Genomic DNA, 19,843 nt, shown 5'->3' with positions numbered 1-19,843 from the left:
GGAGAATATGAGGGTGAGCGGGATAAAAAGTTACTGGTAGAAAAGATTCAATGGCGAGTTGAAGGAAAAATGGCGTAATTGGCCGCGGGGATCCACGCTTGGGATCGTAAATGCGCCGGGATAGATTGGCTTTGGAAATATGGGTCCGGGTTTTTATCGGTGGTCGGAGTTTGACATTCCGACTTCACTTACAACTTAGATGTATTGATCACTCGTTGTTAACAGATTCGCTTTACCTTATAAGCTATGATATGCTCAAAAGGGGTCTCGGAATGAGTTCTTTGTAGATGATTGCGAATTATTGGCCTGGCATAGTACTATGAAAGGGTATATTGGTACTGCCTACCTATTTACCTGTAGTACATGTTGGTGGCACATAAACATAATGTGTTAGTAACTGATCAATATCGTCACTCAAAAATCTCAAAGAAGATCAACAGCAGTTATCTCGGTTTACAAAGAGACAGCCCATATATCTTGAGTAAAGTCTGAGCCATTGCAACTGAATGCTTGCTCAGAGGAATAAAGAGAGGCTGCTCGGGAAGCTCAAAATTGACTCTGGCAGATGCGTACCTACTATCACTGTCATCGCCTGCTTCCGTATCTATAACCCCTGGCCTGGTCGATGAATTTCTACTAGGCAGAATCTCCTAAACCAACCATAAATATTTCATGCTTTCCACTGCGAACGTTGTTTATTATTTAACCCTTCTTCTCCCATATCTCCTTCCCCTATCACCACATCTCAACTCAGCCCTTCATCATGCCTCAACCAAAGAAACAGAAACGACCCGCGAGAATCACCAGTTTCCCCTTCTTCCCCAGACTACCTCTGGAGCTCCAGGATGAGATTTGGAAATTCGCTCTCGGAAACGATGTCCCAGCTGCTCACATCGTCAATATTGACCATGAACACTCTGCTGATCAATCTCCGGCTCATTTGCTTCTGCAACGCCTGGTTGCAACAGGATACAGTAGTCGATTTATGAAGCCTGTATCTCCTCCCCGTCAAGCTTTGGTACAGACTTGTCGATGTTCGCGACTGATCGTCGAGAAAATCATCAAGACATGGGAATGTTACTACCACCCACACGCCCAGCCAATGAACTACTCCTGCCTTTATGAATATGATAAGTTTCATTCAAAGACATATATGGCAGCAGGACCACCTCGACCGAGGATGTACACCTCCCGTGACCTCTTCGTCATTTCCAATCCCTGGATCGGAGGTGAATATATCTACAACGGTAGTCTTCCTTCTCAGAGCATATCCGTTAAGTACGCTGCTATCCCTTACCCGCATGATGCAAGTGGATGTTGGGTTCATGTTTTGATGGGTGGTATGAGGCCTTTTATAGACGCGATCTTCCGCGTTTTTGACAACCTTCAAACGCTGTACATCCTCATTCATCCGGACAAACTCCGCAAAGGGGAGCAATTTGAAGTCTTGAGTCTCGTGCCGGCAATGAAAGAACATCTCAAAACATAGAAAAGAACTCGGAAAGACACCTCCCCTGAGAGATTCCAGTACGGCGATCGGGTCTATCACGAAATCTCGGACGTGCTACTGATGAAGCTGAACCAACTTCCAGGCCTGTCCCAGGCAGTCACCGACTTGGAAAAGGTCGCAAAGGCTCAAAGAGCGAAGAATGGTGGAGACAAATCACCTCTGGTCATCCGGTTTATAACTTGGTAGCATCTTGAGCCATTCGAAAAACGATTGTACAATCTCGGATGACAGCTTTCATGGCAGCTTGCAGTATGATCAGATCAAAGTCTTGGGGTATAAAACCCAGCAGTCTAGAAGCTTTGTCTAGGTAGCACAAGCTGCCCTGATAATATTGTCTCTCATGGTCCCAGCGGTCAATTTGTCTGATGCCTTAAGGCTCCTCAACAAAGTATCTGATCGGGAGTATATCTGGGAACTGGGCTGCTAGGTTTATGGGCGGAAAGTCAATAGGCAAAAAAGTGTGTAGTTCAAGTAGACAAATACAATGTTATCTCTTGTGGAAACAACCTAAGCATTCTCTTCTCAGCAATAGCAAAAGCCAACATCTATCTGTTTCTACATACTTGTGTATAGTGTATCCTGTGCAGGAATAGCTTGTAACTCCACTTATACGGAGACAAAGAGGTTGATATCGATTGATGATATGCACCGACAACCAATCCAGTCTTGGACAGCACTTGTCGCACCGGTACCTGACTTACTGCTACCCGATTATGTCAATCTACAGCCTCGTTTTGCGGAGATTGAGTCAGGTGTCTGGGTTCAACCAAGGCGTCGGAGTGTTTGTGCACAGGCTGCCAAGACGATGTGGTGCTCCCATGGCAAGTGAGATCTCGATTTACTGCCACTCACACGCGATGAGCTTTCTATCGAGGCCCACGATCTTCTCGCCATATGCAAAATGTGTTCTCCAGCGGGCCAGTGCTTGTAAGAGTTCCACATTTCAATCGTCGTGATGAAATCATCGAGAGTATCGATGAAATCATAATAATGACATCACAATGACTTTCTATCACTACAAATATTAGAGATTCCGAGTATTAAAGAATCTTTATTCATCGCTTTCACTCTCACAATTTACACCAAAGCAGCACAACTTCCTTTCTTCAACAAATCTTCCACACACACACACTCTCCTCAAGATGACCAACTACGAGCAAATCGCCCTCCAGGCCGAGAAGGACCTCAACACCTACCAGGCCAAGACTGGTGCCGCCCGCCCCGTCGGTGGTGACGATGCCGGTGTCAACACTATGGCTGAGAACAAATTCGAGGGTGCTCAAGTCGAGTATGGCGATGAGCTAAGCACAAACGCTGGCTACAACAAGCGCATTCCTCCCTCCGAGGGTGGTGTCACCGATGACAAGGGCCGGTAAGCATAACTCGCTTCTATCTCCATGCACAATAACTTACTCTTTACAGACAAGCCCGCGGTGAGCAGTACGAGGGCGAGGGTGGTCCCCTTGACAAGCTCGAGAAGGCCAACAACGAGCACGGTGGTGACAACGACAACGATGTCGTCCCCGCTAGCTTCAAGCAGTCCTCCGGTCTCGGTGCCGCAGACGACATCGCCAACAAGGGTCAAGATGCTATGCGCACCAACGTTGGCCGCAACCCTCCCGGCCCCGGTGGCAATCAGTTCAAGGGTGCCGACTACACCGAGGACAGCGTCCCTGACCCCAGCTCTGCTCAGGGCTATGTTGCTCCCGAGAGCGCTATCGAGACTGCTCGCGGCGACTAAGTGCAGGAATATCGAACGGAACGGAACAAAATGGAGTAAATGTATTCATTAGCGGGTTATTTTACGATTCTCGGTAATTTAAAATCGACATGATTTATGACCATCAACAGTATCTTGTTTTAAACATCGTGATCTATCCTCAGGTTATCAGAAAAATTGACCGCTAAAAGCATAAGAGACAAAATTATTAGGGCAGCTCATGCCACTTAGACTAAGCTTCTTAGACTACTTATTTTTATACTCTGAGACTTAGGAGGCCAACTTTTCTGCTACCCACTAGCCATCAACAACGTCTCGTCTTGAGCATCGTGATCGATATGTGGTGATGGTTAGATTGTGGATCAGATGGAGATAGCCCGGAGAGTTTAGTCCCTGAGCCTCCACTGTAGTTCCCGCTAGCAGCCCGCAGTGACAGTCACTTTTGGCGGGCATGATCAACGTCATGAGGCCTTATCTCGTGACCCAGCCGCTAAATGTGAAACTGCAACGACTTGCTATCAGCAACATTGCGACCGCCACATTAAACTCTCCTATTCTTTGACCAACCGCTGGCGCAATGTCTTTTGCCTTCTCAACAGAAAAGACAAAGTGCTGATAGTTTGTTGAAATGTCTGGTATATCACCATCTTCCTCTGGCTTACTTCCTATGCCTGGCGCGCCGTCGTCGTCATGGAGCGCGTACAAGGCGAGAGTTGCGGCTTTGCTGGGACATCATGACACCAAGGTAGTTGTAGCCTTTTGGCTTTTTGGTATGATCTCATGTCGATTCCGGTACTTCCTGGCTAATAACTTTCAGGCCTCATCAATAATGTCCTCTATGTGATTATCCTTTCCGCCGCTCAAGATCTCGTCGGTTCGCTCCCAAAAGGCGTCGTCCTTCTCGCCGATGTCGTCCCCTCGTTCCTTACCAAGTTGATCGCACCGTACTTTATCCATCGCATTCCCTACCGCACGCGAATCCTCATATTCATAGCACTGTCTGCAGCCGGTATGCTCATGGTTGCTCTGACGCCGGCAACTCAGTCCGTCGCGATCAAGCTTGTCGGTGTAATTCTGGCGAGCATAAGCGCTGGTGGCGGTGAGCTCAGCTTCCTCGGCTTGACGCATTTCTACGGACCAATGAGCCTGGCGGGTTGGGGATCTGGAACCGGCGCCGCGGGCCTGGTTGGTGCCGGACTATACGTGATGTTTACCGACTGGTGGGGACTAAGTGTGCGTAGCAGTCTGCTTATATCTGCGTGCTTTCCTGCCATCATGTTTCTCAGTTTCTTTGTGATATTACCTCTTGGACCTCTGCGGGAGGGTACAAGAAAGGACTACGATGCGATTCCGGATTTGGAGGACGAAGATGTGAATCATATGGATCAAGGAACTGCTTCGTCGGCGTTGTTGGCTCCCGGTCCATCTGTTGCGTCGACTGCGTACTCTGCCCGTAACAATCAGGAATCACTCACAGTGAGAGACAGGATGAACAAGGTGAAGAAGCTTTTTGTGCCGTACATGATGCCGTTGCTTCTGGTGTACGTGGCCGAGTATACGATCAACCAAGGCGTTGCGCCCACGCTGTTGTTTCCTCTTGAAGAGTCACCGTTTGACGAATTCCGGGCATTTTACCCATTCTACGGATTTCTTTACCAGCTAGGTGTCTTCATCTCACGATCATCTACCCCGTGGATCCGCATTCACCATCTTTACCTTCCGTCGATGCTCCAGATTGCGAATCTTGTTCTTCTCACCCTACATGCCATGTACTTCTTCCTACCCTCAGTCTATGTCGTCTTCATCATTGTGTTCTGGGAAGGTCTGCTAGGAGGTGGCGTCTATGTCAACTGTTTTGCAGAGATTATGGAGAACGTGCCAGCCGAGGACAGAGAATTCAGTCTGGGCGCGACGACCGTGAGTGATAGTGGAGGAATCTCCATCGCTGGACTATTGAGCATCGTGATGGAGACCAAGCTGTGCAATTACCAGGTGGCACATGGGCGGGACTGGTGTCAACGCATTTCAGCACAGGGTCAGTAGAGCAGGCGTTTGAGCGATGATAGAGTGGTTTGACTGTAGATATGGATCGGCTGCGGGTTTATAGAAGCTCTGATATGCATTACGCGTTTTGAAACTCGGCTCTTTGATGTGTAATTGGCAACGCGTAACATTCGTAATAGGCGAGTATAACTTTATCCATGCAATATTTATCTGATCGCCTCAACGATAAGCGGGATGCCACCTTGTGCAAACCTCGACGATTCAGGGGCAAGGGATAGAACTTTGAACGACAGTTGTCAGCTTACAGGATTTGCTTAATTACAACTCTGTTCTCTAGAGTCTAGACGCAAAAGAGCTACAAGCCGGACGGGTTCATGGGGAGCTGGACCAATTAATCGGAAACAACCCCTGGCTAGACAGGTTGAGAGTTCCGGGAAGACCACTTTTCCCCTGCAAGGCGATGAGAGGCTTAAATTGCATGTGACGAAAGTGGGTGAATAATAAAATTCTGGATCTTTTGTTAAGCGGGAGATGGATTTCTGACCGTTGATGATCGACACTGTTGAAGAAGATGTTGCACATAGTCATTGATAACAACCGCGGCAAGGAAAGTCGACCAGTCATTCGTTATAGTAGCGAATAGATTAACCTCAATAAGATCATTCTGCAAAACACGTTGTGTCGTGTTAAGATGGTGCTCGGTAGAGGCGACACCTCGTGGCTGACGGAAGGACCGGTGATGAAAGCAACACCGCCTTTGCGGCGCAGCAGTTCTAAATGAGCAAGGTTACAGTATGAGAAACAGGCTGAAGTTTCTATGGGATGATTGTCTATTTATACGAGTCCCTTCTGTGCAGCTGAGGGAAAGAAACTCAACGATACGAAGATGGCCGCCAAGCTAAGAGGGCGGATAGCGGCCTAGTGCTGACGGGCTTGGCAGGTTTCATCAAGTGTGAATCGCAATGGGAGAGTGTTGATCCAAATGGTTTGTTATGAAGTGTATCCGTAAATTCGTGATATGGGGATCAAAAGACATGGATTGAAACATTATATCCGTGGGAATGGGCGCCCTCGCTCGCTCATTCTCCACGATTGAGCTTAACGCTTAACGAAACGGGGGCAGAGCCGAAGATGTTTTTTGGTGGAGGTCGGTTGGCTGGGTTCAGGTTCGTCAGGATAGCCGTGCGTGCAGCTATTGAGATTTTGACACTTGTTGGCTGAGACTCTAATCGTTCAGCTCTCATCCAAGGTACAGAGTACTTGATAATGTCGTGCCTTGTGTTTTTTGATGGGGATGCTGGTCTCAGCCCTTCAGTAGGGAGACTGAGACAGAATACCAGCGTTGGGCCTTTACTTTTCAAGGGAGAATTGCCAGCTGTATTTTACGGGCTGCTTACTCTGTAAGGGTCTGATCGCATTCCTTTGATGCTATAGACTCTGTATGTATCCTTGAATATTGTCAATCAGTTTATTTACGTTTGTTGCTCGCTCTGCTTATTGTTGCTACTGCTTACTGCGGACTCCATCAAATTAGACAAGAAAAAAGGGCCAAGCCAAATTTCCGCCTAGCGAGAACGTTGCAGATAAGCTATTGTTTGATTGGTCGTGTCAGCGCATCGCAATCAAGGCCGAACCATGCAAGTGGCTTCCCGAAAGGGAGTGCCATCCAATGTCTGATCGAGATGTGAGATATGTCTGCAGGGGGTGGTTGAACAGAAGAGATATGGACAGCGAATTCTCGTCAAGTGTATCGCTGAGTGTCTTTTCTTTTGCTCTTTGGTGAGAAACTGAGAGTACAGTCAAATCCCATCAAGAAGCACGGCATAATAGATCGAGTTATTATTCCTGGAGACACATTTATGACGCATCATGCTACAGTCCCAGATTTAAAGGGGCTCCTGTAGCAGATCTACTTACCACTGCGACAGGTAAGCTTAACAGGAACTTTACCCATTGGTTGACTATTCCCTACAAGGTAAACCACTAACTTCAGGGGGTCGGGAACAAGAGCCTTTTGCAAGTCGACAAGGGAAAAGGAGACAATCGAAACTCGATACATGCCTACCTATACAATAGCCGCTATGTAATACATGCGATAACCCCCTGATTCACTTGGCAAATAAAAAGAGACTGCTTGGTATTGGCTGTCTTTTCATCGCCACTTCAAGCCTCATGCTTGGGATCCAAGCCTCCCCCAAAAAATTGTTTAAAGCCGCGCCCATTCAAATTTTAGCGTAGCCCATGCCACTAAAAAACAGTGAGCACCCGGGAAGTCTTCCATGCCATACGCCATCCATGCAACCTTGCATCCGCCCCGAGCATCCATCCATCCAATCTTGCAGGTGCTTTCTCTCTCACGGGCCTCCCTCCTCCCTCCTCCATACCTGATCCCCCCCTCTGAAGGTTCCTTCAGGCTTCCCCGACCATCTCCGTCAACAGACTTTCTTTCTCCCTCCCCCTCCCCTGTCCGCTTTTTATTTAATTTAATTCATCCCACCTAAGAGCAATCCATTCTCAACGTCAACGTCTGCACACACACCCCTGCGCCTTTTCTGGCCTTATCAGAACCTGGTTCCTCTTTTTACTCTCTTCTTTCTTCCTCCTTCTTCACCGTTCGTCTTTCTTTCTTCATTACAGCTACCATATTTTTTTCATTAAAAAACTTCCCGAGCGACGTCGCGTGCCGCTTTGGGTTTTGGTTCTGCTTCTTGTGTCCTTGTCGGCACTTTTCATTCCCTCATCTGAATACTTGAGAAATACGCGCGTCGCAGCGTCACTTGCCCACAATGTTCGGTCAAGTGCGTACGAACCGGTCGACGGTCCTCATGGCCGGCACCGTTATCTTTTTGGTCGCTTTTGTTAGCCTGGCCTACAACCATCTCGACAAGTGGGAGCCTCCTGCTGATGTGTGAGTTGTCCTTTTGAGAAATCCGTAATCCATTGCTAACGATTACGACGCAGCGCTACCGATACCGAGACTTCCATCATTGGCGATACCCATGATCAGCCTCATCACGACGAGCCTAAAAAGACTGAGCCTACTGAGCCACACGGCGCCATGTCCAAGCCCGACCACGCCTCCAATGCTACCACCGAGCTTGGCGACTACTACTTCAACTACATCATGAAGGCCCGCGTCAAGCCTACCGATAAGAAGTACGCTCCTTTCGGTGCTTTCCCCATGGAGCTCCCTGGCGAGGCCAAGTGGACCAGCATGGTCGGCGAGGACCTCTGCATTATCGATCTCGACAACCGTCCTTTCAACGAGCCCGGCCAAATCTTCTCCGAGGGTCTGATGAGCTGGGACCGCGCTGACGAGGCTCACGGTCTGTCTCTTGGTGTCCTGAACCACTGGCTCTACGGTTTGTGCAACCCTTTCTCAGTCAATCTCCATTTCTAACCTGTCGCAGCCAAGAACCACGGTTACAAGTACTACTACGTTGACATCACCGACCCCTTTGAGGACCGCCGCAACTCGTGGAAGAAGCCCCCGATTCTGTCCAAGATCCTCAAGAAGCACAAGGCCTGCATTTTCCTTGACTCCGATGCCGTCTTCCACCACATCGATCTTCCTTTTGAGTGGCTCATGAACTACTGGCAGCTCCACCCCGACACCAACTCTCTGGCCCTTGCCTACGACCCCACCCACAAGAACAACATGGACAAGTTTGACAAGGTCTACCTCAACACTGGTTTCATCGTTCTCCAGAACAATGAGAAGACCTTTGAGATCCTCAAGGAGTGGGAGGACTGCCCCAACGAGGGTGGCAAGCACCCCGACTGTGTCGATTTCCGAAAGAACCGCCCCGGTAAGCCCACCGACCAGGGTGGTTTCGGCACCTACATCCGTTACGATTACCCGAAGGACATCAAGGATCTTCCTTGCACCGAGGCCAACGGTTTCCCCGAGAGCAAGTCTGGATGTGAAGGAAAGTTCATCAAGCATCTCTGGACCGGAAAGAAGGACCACATCAAGGTGGTCATCGGCCAGCAAGTGCCCGGTGACCTGCTCGAGATGTTCCACAAACAATTCATGGAAGAGAAGCCCAAGTTCTTCATCTCTGAGCGAGATGTCATGGCCTGGAAATAAATAATGAACATGCTTTAATGAGACGAGAGTACTAGAAAAGACGGACAACATGACAAAGGACGGCTTTCGAATCTTTTTTTTAATAACTGTACTTTAACTATACCATCCAGGAGAGTGGTACACACACACCTTTTACCCCCTTCACAAATGGGTCTTCATTATGGTGTTTTTGGGAGTGTTTTATGGTTTACAGAGAGCCGAACTTGAGACCGAAACGTTGGGATCATTTTTCACACCATGTATGCGACGCAATGTAATGCGGTCGAGTTTCAGCATGACTCGGTTTATGAGTAATAAGAAAATATGAGTTTATAACAAGTGTCTTGTGTTTGATGATTGTGATTGTCGACTTGATGTAGGGAATCATGATGGGAGTATAAGGCTACGCTGTTGTTTGATGCTGTCGATACATCTACACGGCCAGGCACGCACACCTAGCTGTTCTGTACCCATGCAATTGGGTTATATTCCGAGTATCAGACCATTTATCGCTTTCGTTATTGGTTGAGTTAACCATCCCCGCAGGTATCTGATGCTTGACATACCGTATCTCTCCCACATGCCGTACATTTCCACCAAACTGATCGAGGTCCACGTCATGCTCGAGGCAGGTCATCATATCAATTGTCTTTCTATACCCTGTATATTTAATTACCAAAGGAAAAAAGCGTTGTCTGGGTTATTCAAGTCCCTAGAAAACTGTCAGAAGACGAAGCCGCCTTACGTATACCCCGCTGTGGCATGACGTGGACCACGATCAACCACTACCCTACGTCTCATATCTGCATTTATACTTGAGTTGATAGACATCGGGTTAGTCAAGGCCTGTAGTTGCTTGTGGGAGATATGGAACTGACTGATTACTATTGTTACGTGTAGTATAAATGTCGGGAGACTTGAATGATGGTCCATTTCTTTGACATAAAACATGTGCTGATGCGCCTGTGGGATCTCCTGCTTTTCCATCGCTGCTTTCACTTTGCAGTGTCCCATCATCCAAATTGTTGTAACAGCACTCAACTAGCCTGCTTGACTAATCGATATAGTATAGTAAACCAACTTATATCAAGTCTTATGCCGTAACATCCTCAATTGCCCCTTTGACAAGCTTCGTCAGCGCAGGAGGATTAGCTCCGTTCAAGTTGTCAACCCGCTCGCCGTCGCGGAAAATGAAGAAAGCTGGAATTGAGCGAATCCCGAGCTCTTGAGCAAGATCAGAAACATCATCCGTGTCGAACTTGGCAAATACGACCTTTTCACTGTCGGGGTTTTCGTGGCTGAGCTTTTCGAAAATTGGGGCCATGGCTTTGCAGGGACCACACCATTCTGCAGAGGCATCGAGGATGACTAGTTGGTGGCTCTTGATAAGATCATCAAACTGAGCCTTGGTATCGATCTGGACAATGGACATTTTGGCGTTGTTGTTGTTGGGTTTGAGGGATGTGTTTGAAGGTTGAGAAAGATGATGTGAATGTGTTTGGCATGAAAATGCTGAACACCATGGGTTGATGGAGGCTATATATGCAAAATCCCTCCTACGCCTCTGATGTCATATAATGTTTTGATTGGCGTGTCTGAAACATGCTGCTTTAGTCTGTACATTTCTAGGCAATTGAATGATCGTGGCTAAGACATGCCTGTAGATCTTGCTGTATTGGTTACTTCTGTATGTTATCCAGTCAGTCAAGATAATAAATAGAAGAGAAGCTATTATTATTTGTTTAAGCCTCTAGGTCATTATCGGATGATTAAGTTACCTTATCTATATCCTACTGTGGCAGCATGATGTTGTTGTTTACTTTCTTAGAAATATACAGTATTTTGGTGTTTTCTAGGTTGGGCTGAAGGAAGAAGCTGTCTACTGGGTAGCAGAAAAGTTGACCTACTAAGTCTTAGGGTATAAAAATAAATGGCCTAAAGGCTATGATTTTAGTAGCATAAGATGACCTACTAATTTCGTCTCTTATGTTCTCAGCGGCCAATGTTTCTGATACCCTGAGGGCCGTGAACTGCTGAGCGGTGCTTCTGTATTGTGCGGGAATAAGGTTTCCTCTCTGGACCTAGGTGCTTTCTATGAGCCGTAGCTGCAGGACAACGGAAAAGCAAGCATTGGCTTTGCAATTGTGCAAAACAACCAAATGCTATTCTGGATAGCTAACAATGATTCGGACCATGTAAAAGGCGCAAAGTCAGATATGGTGGTGGTGATCCCCAGAGCCGAGGTCTGAACCAACAAAACAATAAAATGTAACCCAAGCTTTATAATCACAGTGATTGAACAAGATAGATCACAAATGCTGGGTTGCCGCGCTTATGATCATTAATCCCAAACGCGACCTAATTGCGTTTGTTGCGTTGTAGCTCGTCTAAAGCCGATCAGTAATCATAGAAATCAGACGGGGAAATCGCATAAATACTCCTGCGGGACACTTCCGCGCCTTTTAAACTACACCGTCGGACTCCTGAGGGATTGTTAAGCAATATATGTATTGCTGTAGATAAAATGCATTGCGTGCCGCATGATTGAGGAAGAGAAGGCAATAGTATCGGAAAACATATATTGTTATCATGGGAATTATCACACAACACGACGAGGGCGGGAATGAATCGGCGACTGAGCATGATGTTGAGATGACAAGACCAAAAGAACAGGATACCGATGATTGGGATACAAGTCTTGAGAATCCCTACAACTGGCCTGCTTGGAAAAAGGCTTTGCAGGTGGTGATGCTCTCCTCTTCAGCTATACTCGCGTACGTACAAACTCTCCCATCACGTACCATTCTAACAAGATAGATCAATCGGAACATCCATCATGAGTCCAGCCCGCAACGGCCTCATGGCCGAATTCAACGTCAGCTCAACGGTCGCGCTCCTCCCCCTGACAATGTACGTCCTTGCCCTAGGCTTCGGACCCATCATCGGCGGCCCGTTGTCAGAAACCATCGGCCGCTACGCCATTTACGCCGCGAGCGTTCCTATAGGCGCTGTGTTTACCATCGGTGCTGGTTTCGTGCATAATATAGGCGCGCTGTGCTTCTTACGCTTCATGGCGGGTTTGTGCTGGGCGCCTGTCCTTGCTGTTGCGCCTGGGACTTTGTCTGAGACGTTTACGCCTAAGAATAGAGGGCCTGTGTCGGCGGTGTTTATACTCATGCCCTTCTTGGGACCGGGGTTGGGGTGAGTCAATATCGAAAGGAGCTTTGGGAATTCGAGCTGACGATGTAGGCCTGTGATAGGAGCTTTCGTGGTGAACCGCAAAGGATGGCGTTGGACACAGTGGACGTTGGTCTTCTTCTCTATCCTCGCCATGGCCGTCGCGGCTTTTGCGCATGAGACGTTCCATCCTGTCATCAAGCGCAGACTCGCAAAGAAGAAGGGATTGAAGATCGACCCGCCACCACCGTTGGCTGCTCGGCTCAAGATGTTTGCCCTCGTGGCTGTGGTGCGACCTATTCGAATGCTTCTCTTCGAACCCATCACTGGCTTCATCTGTTTATACGTCGCAGCCGAGTTTGGAACGCTGTTCAGTTTCTTTGCTGCCGTGCCATATACCTTTGGAAGGGTATACCAATTCTCCATTGAAGAATCAGGGCTGGTGTTTCTCTCCATCGTCATAGGCTGTCTTCTCGGCCTCGTCACAGTCATCCTCTGCGATGTTCTTTTGTACCGCAAACAAGCGAGCAAGTATCCTCCTCACCAGATTCCACCGGAACATCGTCTTTACCCATCCTTGATCGGAAGTATCGGGTTACCCATTGGACTCTTCTGGTTCGGTTGGACAGCCAGGCCTGGAGTGTCGTGGGCGAGTCCTGCGGCTGCTATGATCATCTTTGCGTGGGGAAATCTGTGTGTATTTGTTAGTACGATGCAGTATATCACGGATACGTACCATGGGAATGTCGTTGCAAGCGCAGCGAGTGCGAATAGTCTGGCACGATATGGATTTGCGGGCGTTTTTCCACTGTTTACCATTCAGAGTAAGTTTCTTCGCGGTGTACTTGATTACAAGCTAACTCGTTGTAGTGTATGAAAAGTTGGGAATTGACTGGGCTAGCAGTCTTCTTGGATTTGTTGCATTAGTACTTTTGCCAGTTCCTTGGGTATTGTTCAAGTATGGTCCTACAATTAGGGCGAAGAGCTCCTACGAGACGGTACAATTTAGTTGAACATCCAGTATTATCTATGCATCTGTTACCCAAATGATTTAGGTAAAGTGAAATAATTTTTTGTCGAAGCCAGTTGAGTGCCCGAAGTCTTGTGCCTAATCGAATGCGATCAAATTGTCTCCTTCGAAGTAGATGTCGGAAGCGACACTGTTGGTAGACTTCCTCGCGCATTCTCGTGCAAGGGCTTCATTGGCCGCCCTTGCGAAGGCTTGAAGGGCAGCCTTATCAGCAGCAGCTTCCTTTGCCGCGGCTGCCTTTGCGGCGCGTCTGGCGTCGTCTCGTACAGCAGACGCCTCCATCTCGATGGCCAACTTATCGGCCTTCTTCTTTTCAGCGGCAGCCTTTCTGGCGGCAGCTGCCTCTTCGTCAGCCTTTGCAGCCGCGACCCTCTTTGCGGCAGCATCCCTTTCGATGTCTTGGTCTTCGAGGTGTTCCATCAGGACGCTGGTCGCCCATTCTCGTATGCGCTTTGGGGCCTTCCAGTGGCCGACCGAGGTACCGACGACGTTGGTTGTAAACTGTCGGAATAGCGGGTTGCCATTCCAGTTCTTGCAGTCTTGGTCACTCATCAGTATCAGCTTGTCCAAAGTGGTCTCCGTAAACGAGCCGTTGAGCAAGTATTTGAGTTCGTGGTTCGTAATACCCATTTTGATAGGTTGGTAAAGAGATGTGTGTGTGTGTGTGTGTGTGTGTGTGTGTGTGTGTGTGTGTGATGTTGAGAGATATTGGAGGTTGCAATCGAAGAAGTTATCAGTCGAAGACGTTGTTGACTGAGGAGACTTTTGGTGAAAGAAGTTGTTAAGGAAGGAGAAAAAAACAGAACAAGGGATGAAGGGTTCCTTAAATAAGATCAAATGAATTATGGTTTAAGAAGCGTGCCAACCTGCAAAGTCGTTTCAAGGCTTGTGATAGAATCACTTTTTTGTCGCCAGGGAGACGTAGGCAGTTGAGTTACAGATGTGGTCATGCTCTCCAACAATCGAGTTTCTGATTCTTTCTAGAAGAACCTTGAGTCTATTATCCGGATGTATATTGGTCAAGTTCATTAAAAACTTTTCACGAACTCGATTTTTGAGGCAGGATCCTTTTTATTTTGACTCTGATCTACTCCGCCCCCTTTTGGACAAGAGTTTATACTTGGAATAGATGTAATAAGATTCATTGCCTCATAGTGAAGGGAAAACGTTAATGAATAAAGTCTTCATGGAAAAAACATTAGCACTGAACAATACTGTAGTTTACCTGGGAAGTTACAACTGTTCGTTACTGCCTGTCACCTGTCCGGTTAACCAAGGTCGGCCACGCATGGCCGTTTCTTTCATCCCATTTTTTTTTTTCTCTCCCTCCTGGAATGCCCGCTATATTTTCCTCTTCCTCTTTATATGATCTACTACCGCGAGTATCCTTTTGCCATCAATCTTTGCTCGGATTGTTTATGGTACAATGAGTAACGTAGTATAATATGGATTTTTACAGGAGACAGCCTCTTGAATCATGTCGCTCAATCCGCCAAAAATACCACAGCATTTATTTCTTACCAAGCTCAATCAACTTGTAGTCCTTGTCCAAGTAATACCACAGATCATACTTGGCCGGCCTCTCCGCCGCAGGAAGAATCTTGGGTTCGACAGGAAGACCAAACTTTTTGGTCGCATCCTTACTCTTGACGTAGCTCTTGTAGCTCTTGGAGCTGGTTTGGTTGTAGTTGATCTCGTTGGAGTCAACCTTTCCGCGCACGAGATCTTGCCAGTCACCGTGGCTGCTCTTGATGGTTTTGGCCATGAACTTGGCATTCTGGTAGTCTCCTCCGACAATCTCGAGGACGTCGTCACCACGAGGGACCTTGTAGTACTGAGAGTGTTAGCAAGATCGAGGGAAAGAAGAAGGGGTACGTACGGTGAACCAGTTGTAAAAGGTCTTTGCGAGACCGGGGCGGTACTTTTCGAGATCCTCGACGGCTGGGATTGTTAGCTTGTGAATGCAGAGGGGTGGGTTACTTACATTCAACAAGTTGGGCGAGGGGATCCTTAGTATCGATTCCGATGACCTTCCAGTCAGTCTCGCCACCCTGGAGAGTCAGCATATATATACTCAAGGTGTATTGTCAACTCACATCATTGAGAGCGAGTCCGCCTAGAACCTTGACAGACTTGACTTGGCCAACATGGGCTGGACTGGGATACGAGTTAGCCATGTCTCATCAATTGAAGGACGTCACTTACACCTCACTAATGTCAAACAGATCGATGGGATCATTGTCACCAGGATATCCCGTAAAGTCGTGGTCAAAGTTGGGGCTCTCCCACGTCTGGGGGATAGATCCATAATGGAAGGGGTAGGATTTGTGAGGCCATACACTTTCCACAAAACGAACCTTGTTCTTCTTGTCGTCATGGAAGATGGGATCTACAGGTGGTCAGACTTATTGCTCGTCGGGTGAGGGTGGCGGCTTACTTAGAGGCTCATCGCGACGGGTCTCAATCTTGCCGTCGGTCCATCGAGGAATCTCAACAACATAGCTCACAATGCGATTGTTTCCCTTTTCGGGATACAAAGGGACATCATGCCAGAAGGAGATAGGTTGGCCATCTTTCTCCAGCCACACGCGCCAGTCCTGGGAATGTCAATGAGTGCGTAACTGAGAAAGGAAGATTAACTTACAGGGGTGTTGCGAGCGCCAACCTCCCTCAATGTAAGAGAGCCATAGTCAAAGGACTTTGCCCTAGACGTAAGAGAAGAACTAATAGTCAAACAAGGCAATAAAGCCAGCTGAACGAGAAAAGACGTGGCAACCATTGTCAAAGATCAGAATCGTCTGCAGAACATCAAAGTTCCATTGGCCTACAGGCTGTCTTTTAAGCTTAAACGAAGCCAAGACAATATGTCACTCGCGTGAGGTTCATTTCATCTCGGTGACGAATGGAGACTTGAATCGACGCCCAGACAAACGGGATCATCAACCCTGCAGATCTGTGTAATGGTGGTAGATCCAACGGCGATGCGCGGGTGATGCACGTGTAGATCTTTTGGGAACGTGGGTGTGCTAGTTGCTGTAGCCAAGAAGCACGTGGGACATGGCGATTTCGGGGAAGAGATAAGCGTGGCAAATGTTCCTGGACTAAGGGTAGCACATAAGCTTAATGGATGATGATGATAAATGGCCTAAGAGAAGGTCAAAGACAGAATAAAGAGGCACCTGAATTATAGCGCGTCTGAGACAGATACCAGGTAACCAGCTGAGATGCAGCTGAAATTTGAACTCAACCTACCGACTGACTTCGATGTGTACGAAATCGATGAGTTGCGATAAAAAGACAGGTATGACCCCGCTACAGCCCGCTCAGCTCAACCCACTGGATCTTCGTACTTATTCCCGCAGCGATGGCCTCCATGGCGGAATGAGCTACTGATTTGTTGTTTCTTTACATCACAGTAGCGAATCCTACTTGTTCTATTACATACCAAAAGCAAGCTACCTGTCCGCCAAGCGCCGCAATCGAGATAAGTTTATCCCGCCCACTTGGTACCAGCTTGCCGGGGGACAGCAGAAGCGGGGCCGGCGGTCGGGTCGGGGATCTAGATATACTGTCCGGAGCAGTGGGTCCTCCGAGCAAAGCCGTCAGAGGGGAAGAACGGCGCTGCTGCGGCCTGGGCAAAGGCTATCGAAACATGGACCTCACTACTTAGCCACCCTTTTACCTTATCCGACTCCTCATTGGCATCGGCGTCCGTCGTACGGGCAGCCCTTGAGAGGGCATGCCGTGCCCAAGGTCGTTTGCCGCTGCCCCCTCGCCCCCCTTCCTGACAGTATGAACCTGCAGATGTTCATCATGATTCGGTGATTGGCTTCGAGGTAGGCGTTTCATTGGGCCGATGTCGTTAGGTGGCCTCCATGTATCACAAAGGACAACTCGAAGAATAATGGATGAAACTTTTATGATACTTAGACCACCCTATTAGGTTGTTTACCATCATATCCTAGATCAGGACCAACAACGTTGCCCGTCGTGGGAGTGGTGTTTTGAGATCCTCGCATTCAACTGGACGGTAACCACAACATCAGTCCACGCTTCCGATGACTTCCCAAACAGCACATATGTTAAAAGAGAAGTCCAAACAAGAGCGTGCGTGTGAAAAAATGTGCAAAAGCAGCAAAAACCGAGCCGAAAAGTGCCATGGTCGAAAAACGAAGCCATCACCACTTTACGCCAAAGATCGCCCCCAGACGAACCTAGCTGTTCCACGGGCGTCCAGTCCCTCCAAAGCAACTACGTCAAACCCCTCAGTACAAAAAGATACGTCCCCAGCCCCCAACACCAACATTTCTCACCAGAGACACACACAAAAAAAGTGAATCGACAACGGCAGGATTCGAACCTGCGCTCCCGAAGGAAATCGCTTACGGTTTAGATTTCGAGGCGATCACGTTAACCACTCCGTCACGTTGCCTAGATGATTCGTTGAAGATCTGTGATGTAATTTGTGTATATATTGTGTAGTGCAGTGGGCTGTGCAAGGGTTCGCAAGTTTCCCCACCACCGGGTCCCACACACACATATCGATATGCCCCACTTGAAACTACACCTCTTCTTTACCCAATTGACTAAAAAACGTCTCTTCTTTGGAAGAATTGAACGTATCGCAATTGTTTTCTTGTATTTACACTCTGTTGTTCTGATATTGAGATCCGGAGTCACGTGTATCGCAGATAAGGTTTGTGGGTCCCGGCGGTCCGTCCCTGCGACTGTGCTGAGTAATCAGAGAACATGATTCATGTCACCAGATATGTGGGTTTTGCATGACTCGGGGCGTTATACCAGCACCGTTCCAGTCTCCAGGAATTTTCTTGAAAGCTGTGTTTCGATATTTCGCCAGCACGCTCAGAACAAGCCATTGGACCTACTACGATATGAATGACTGCATACCCAATTATTGGCTGGCTTTTTTCTTCCATTCAACTCTCTAGTTCATCATCCGTTGATTTATTCGTTTTTTGCAATTGTGTACTGTCTCGTCGTTTCTGGGTCTTCCTTGTTTGTAATACATGCTATCCCAAGTAAGAAACTATGTGCTCTTGTGCCCATCTCTGAGGGTTGTCGGCTTATATCAAGCCACTACCGACTAAAGGGCCTGGAGATAGTAGCTTGGTTTAAACATATGTCACTATGGGAGTTCAAGGATCTGCTTGAGACATTTGTTTGTTCTCGATTCAGTGGTTGTACTAATTAAATATGTATTCGGTCGCCTTGTCCCGGGTAGCCTCATCCTTTTTCTTGTTCTTCTTGCCCCCCTTCCTCTTCGACATGTGTCGGGAGTCGGGTTTGCATGGTAATAAGTGGTAAAACAATCGGCTAGTATTGGCCTCATTGTGGCCTGAGTTGTCGCTCAACTCCAGCCTCACTGGTGGTCCCCCTTGGGTGAAGTTGGGAGTTGGCGGACTTGTCCAATCCTCTTGCTGTGATGGATGCGAGTAGGAAGCTTTCTGTCAAGCGTTGATACCATAATAAGCGGCTGTCATTGCGACCCGCATCCACACTACTTCCACAACTCTCGCCTATAAGTTTTCGATGTCGGTCAGACATGATAACACTAGCAACTCCTCAGTCGGCCAGCAGCAGTAGTGAAAGAACGATAGCCTAGTCCGCCGCTAAATACGTGGAATATCCGAGAATCAACAAGTTCCGTTGACTTGAGGGAGCGCAACTACCATGAGTTGATCGAAGTATTTCAGAATGGAACCAAACCATTGTCAATAGGCCCGACCGTTCCATGACTTCTACCGAGTCTCTGCTATCGGGTGCGCGTCGAAAGGTTGATCATAGGGCGATCAAATTATCACCGTAGAATTTGAACCCTCCAGCGTCTTCGTTCTCAACTGCCTGACACTCCGCCGGGATTGTCTAAATACATTTAGTTATCCATATCTTAAAACAGCGCGGGCGATGGGATGTACCATGTTCAATATCCGTAGCCAGCCTTCCTTGACCCAAGCCTGAATCATGAATATAATATCTCTCCTCCAGTCCCCAGTTTTGACGCCGACATCGTGAAGTAACCAGTACTGGAAATCCTGATTCTCGAGATATCTTCCCAGGTCACTGCGGGAGAGATTCTGTAGCTTGACGAGGGTGGAAAAGTAGGTGTGGCCATTGGACAGCTCGCGAATCTCGTCGACTGTGAGATCGTACATTTCGGGTGTGTCGGGGATGGAATAGGTGCTGACAAAGGGAATCATGGCTCAAGAAGAAGAAGCAGGAGAGTCTGCTGTGAGAATTTATGTTGATGGGAATGCCGATGGTGGTATATAGTGCAAAGAAATATTTGAAGGAGGTGAGAGAGTGTTGGGAGAT

The 19,843-nt window shown here is 47.9% G+C and overlaps 9 protein-coding genes and 1 non-coding gene across 10 annotated transcripts; 5 read left to right on the top strand and 5 right to left on the bottom strand.

The window, feature by feature from the left end:
- Positions 1-763: 763 nt before the first annotated feature.
- On the top strand, positions 764-1,696 carry FGSG_10421 (uncharacterized protein; the record flags this gene model as incomplete). Its single annotated transcript, XM_011321093.1, has 2 exons — positions 764-1,340; positions 1,506-1,696. 2 exons carry the CDS (start codon positions 764-766, stop codon positions 1,694-1,696), a joined length of 768 nt encoding a protein of 255 aa, XP_011319395.1.
- Positions 1,697-2,652: 956 nt separating this feature from the next.
- Positions 2,653-3,251, top strand: FGSG_10420 (uncharacterized protein; the record flags this gene model as incomplete). Its single annotated transcript, XM_011321092.1, has 2 exons — positions 2,653-2,882; positions 2,933-3,251. 2 exons carry the CDS (start codon positions 2,653-2,655, stop codon positions 3,249-3,251), a joined length of 549 nt encoding a protein of 182 aa, XP_011319394.1.
- A 570-nt stretch (positions 3,252-3,821) lies between these two features.
- On the top strand, positions 3,822-5,342 carry FGSG_10419 (uncharacterized protein). The gene is made up of 2 exons (XM_011321091.1): positions 3,822-4,000; positions 4,048-5,342. Exons 1-2 carry the CDS (start codon positions 3,859-3,861, stop codon positions 5,271-5,273), a joined length of 1,368 nt encoding a protein of 455 aa, XP_011319393.1. The 5' UTR covers positions 3,822-3,858; the 3' UTR covers positions 5,274-5,342.
- Positions 5,343-7,861: 2,519 nt separating this feature from the next.
- On the top strand, positions 7,862-9,643 carry FGSG_10418 (uncharacterized protein). The gene is made up of 3 exons (XM_011321090.1): positions 7,862-8,142; positions 8,196-8,596; positions 8,645-9,643. The coding sequence occupies exons 1-3, from the start codon at positions 8,021-8,023 to the stop codon at positions 9,322-9,324; spliced, it is 1,203 nt and encodes a 400-aa protein (XP_011319392.1). The 5' UTR covers positions 7,862-8,020; the 3' UTR covers positions 9,325-9,643.
- A 518-nt stretch (positions 9,644-10,161) lies between these two features.
- FGSG_10417 (uncharacterized protein) lies at positions 10,162-10,791 on the bottom strand. Its single transcript, XM_011321089.1, has one exon. It carries the CDS (start codon positions 10,733-10,735, stop codon positions 10,397-10,399), a length of 339 nt encoding a protein of 112 aa, XP_011319391.1. The 5' UTR covers positions 10,736-10,791; the 3' UTR covers positions 10,162-10,396.
- A 1,101-nt stretch (positions 10,792-11,892) lies between these two features.
- Positions 11,893-13,493, top strand: FGSG_10416 (uncharacterized protein; the record flags this gene model as incomplete). The annotated part of the gene is made up of 5 exons (XM_011321088.1): positions 11,893-12,077; positions 12,121-12,504; positions 12,553-13,173; positions 13,255-13,304; positions 13,351-13,493. The coding sequence occupies 5 exons, from the start codon at positions 11,893-11,895 to the stop codon at positions 13,491-13,493; spliced, it is 1,383 nt and encodes a 460-aa protein (XP_011319390.1).
- A 95-nt stretch (positions 13,494-13,588) lies between these two features.
- FGSG_10415 (uncharacterized protein) lies at positions 13,589-14,140 on the bottom strand (the record flags this gene model as incomplete). Its single annotated transcript, XM_011321087.1, has 1 exon — positions 13,589-14,140. The coding sequence occupies one exon, from the start codon at positions 14,138-14,140 to the stop codon at positions 13,589-13,591; it is 552 nt and encodes a 183-aa protein (XP_011319389.1).
- An 880-nt stretch (positions 14,141-15,020) lies between these two features.
- On the bottom strand, positions 15,021-16,289 carry FGSG_10414 (uncharacterized protein; the record flags this gene model as incomplete). The annotated part of the gene is made up of 6 exons (XM_011321086.1): positions 15,021-15,344; positions 15,390-15,451; positions 15,495-15,583; positions 15,716-15,899; positions 15,948-16,107; positions 16,155-16,289. The coding sequence occupies 6 exons, from the start codon at positions 16,287-16,289 to the stop codon at positions 15,021-15,023; spliced, it is 954 nt and encodes a 317-aa protein (XP_011319388.1).
- A 1,560-nt stretch (positions 16,290-17,849) lies between these two features.
- Positions 17,850-17,942, bottom strand: FGSG_20752. The gene has a single exon. It is a non-coding gene; the product is annotated as a tRNA-Ser (tRNA).
- A 1,367-nt stretch (positions 17,943-19,309) lies between these two features.
- FGSG_10413 (uncharacterized protein) lies at positions 19,310-19,728 on the bottom strand (the record flags this gene model as incomplete). The annotated part of the gene is made up of 2 exons (XM_011321085.1): positions 19,310-19,393; positions 19,447-19,728. The coding sequence occupies 2 exons, from the start codon at positions 19,726-19,728 to the stop codon at positions 19,310-19,312; spliced, it is 366 nt and encodes a 121-aa protein (XP_011319387.1).
- Positions 19,729-19,843: the final 115 nt, after the last annotated feature.

Source organism: Fusarium graminearum, chromosome 1, assembly GCF_000240135.3.
Source record: "Fusarium graminearum PH-1 chromosome 1, whole genome shotgun sequence".
In the NCBI taxonomy this organism is placed as follows: domain Eukaryota; kingdom Fungi; phylum Ascomycota; class Sordariomycetes; order Hypocreales; family Nectriaceae; genus Fusarium; species Fusarium graminearum.
The sequence above is the reverse complement of the archived record's forward strand: the minus strand, read 5'-3'. Positions and strand labels throughout refer to the sequence as shown.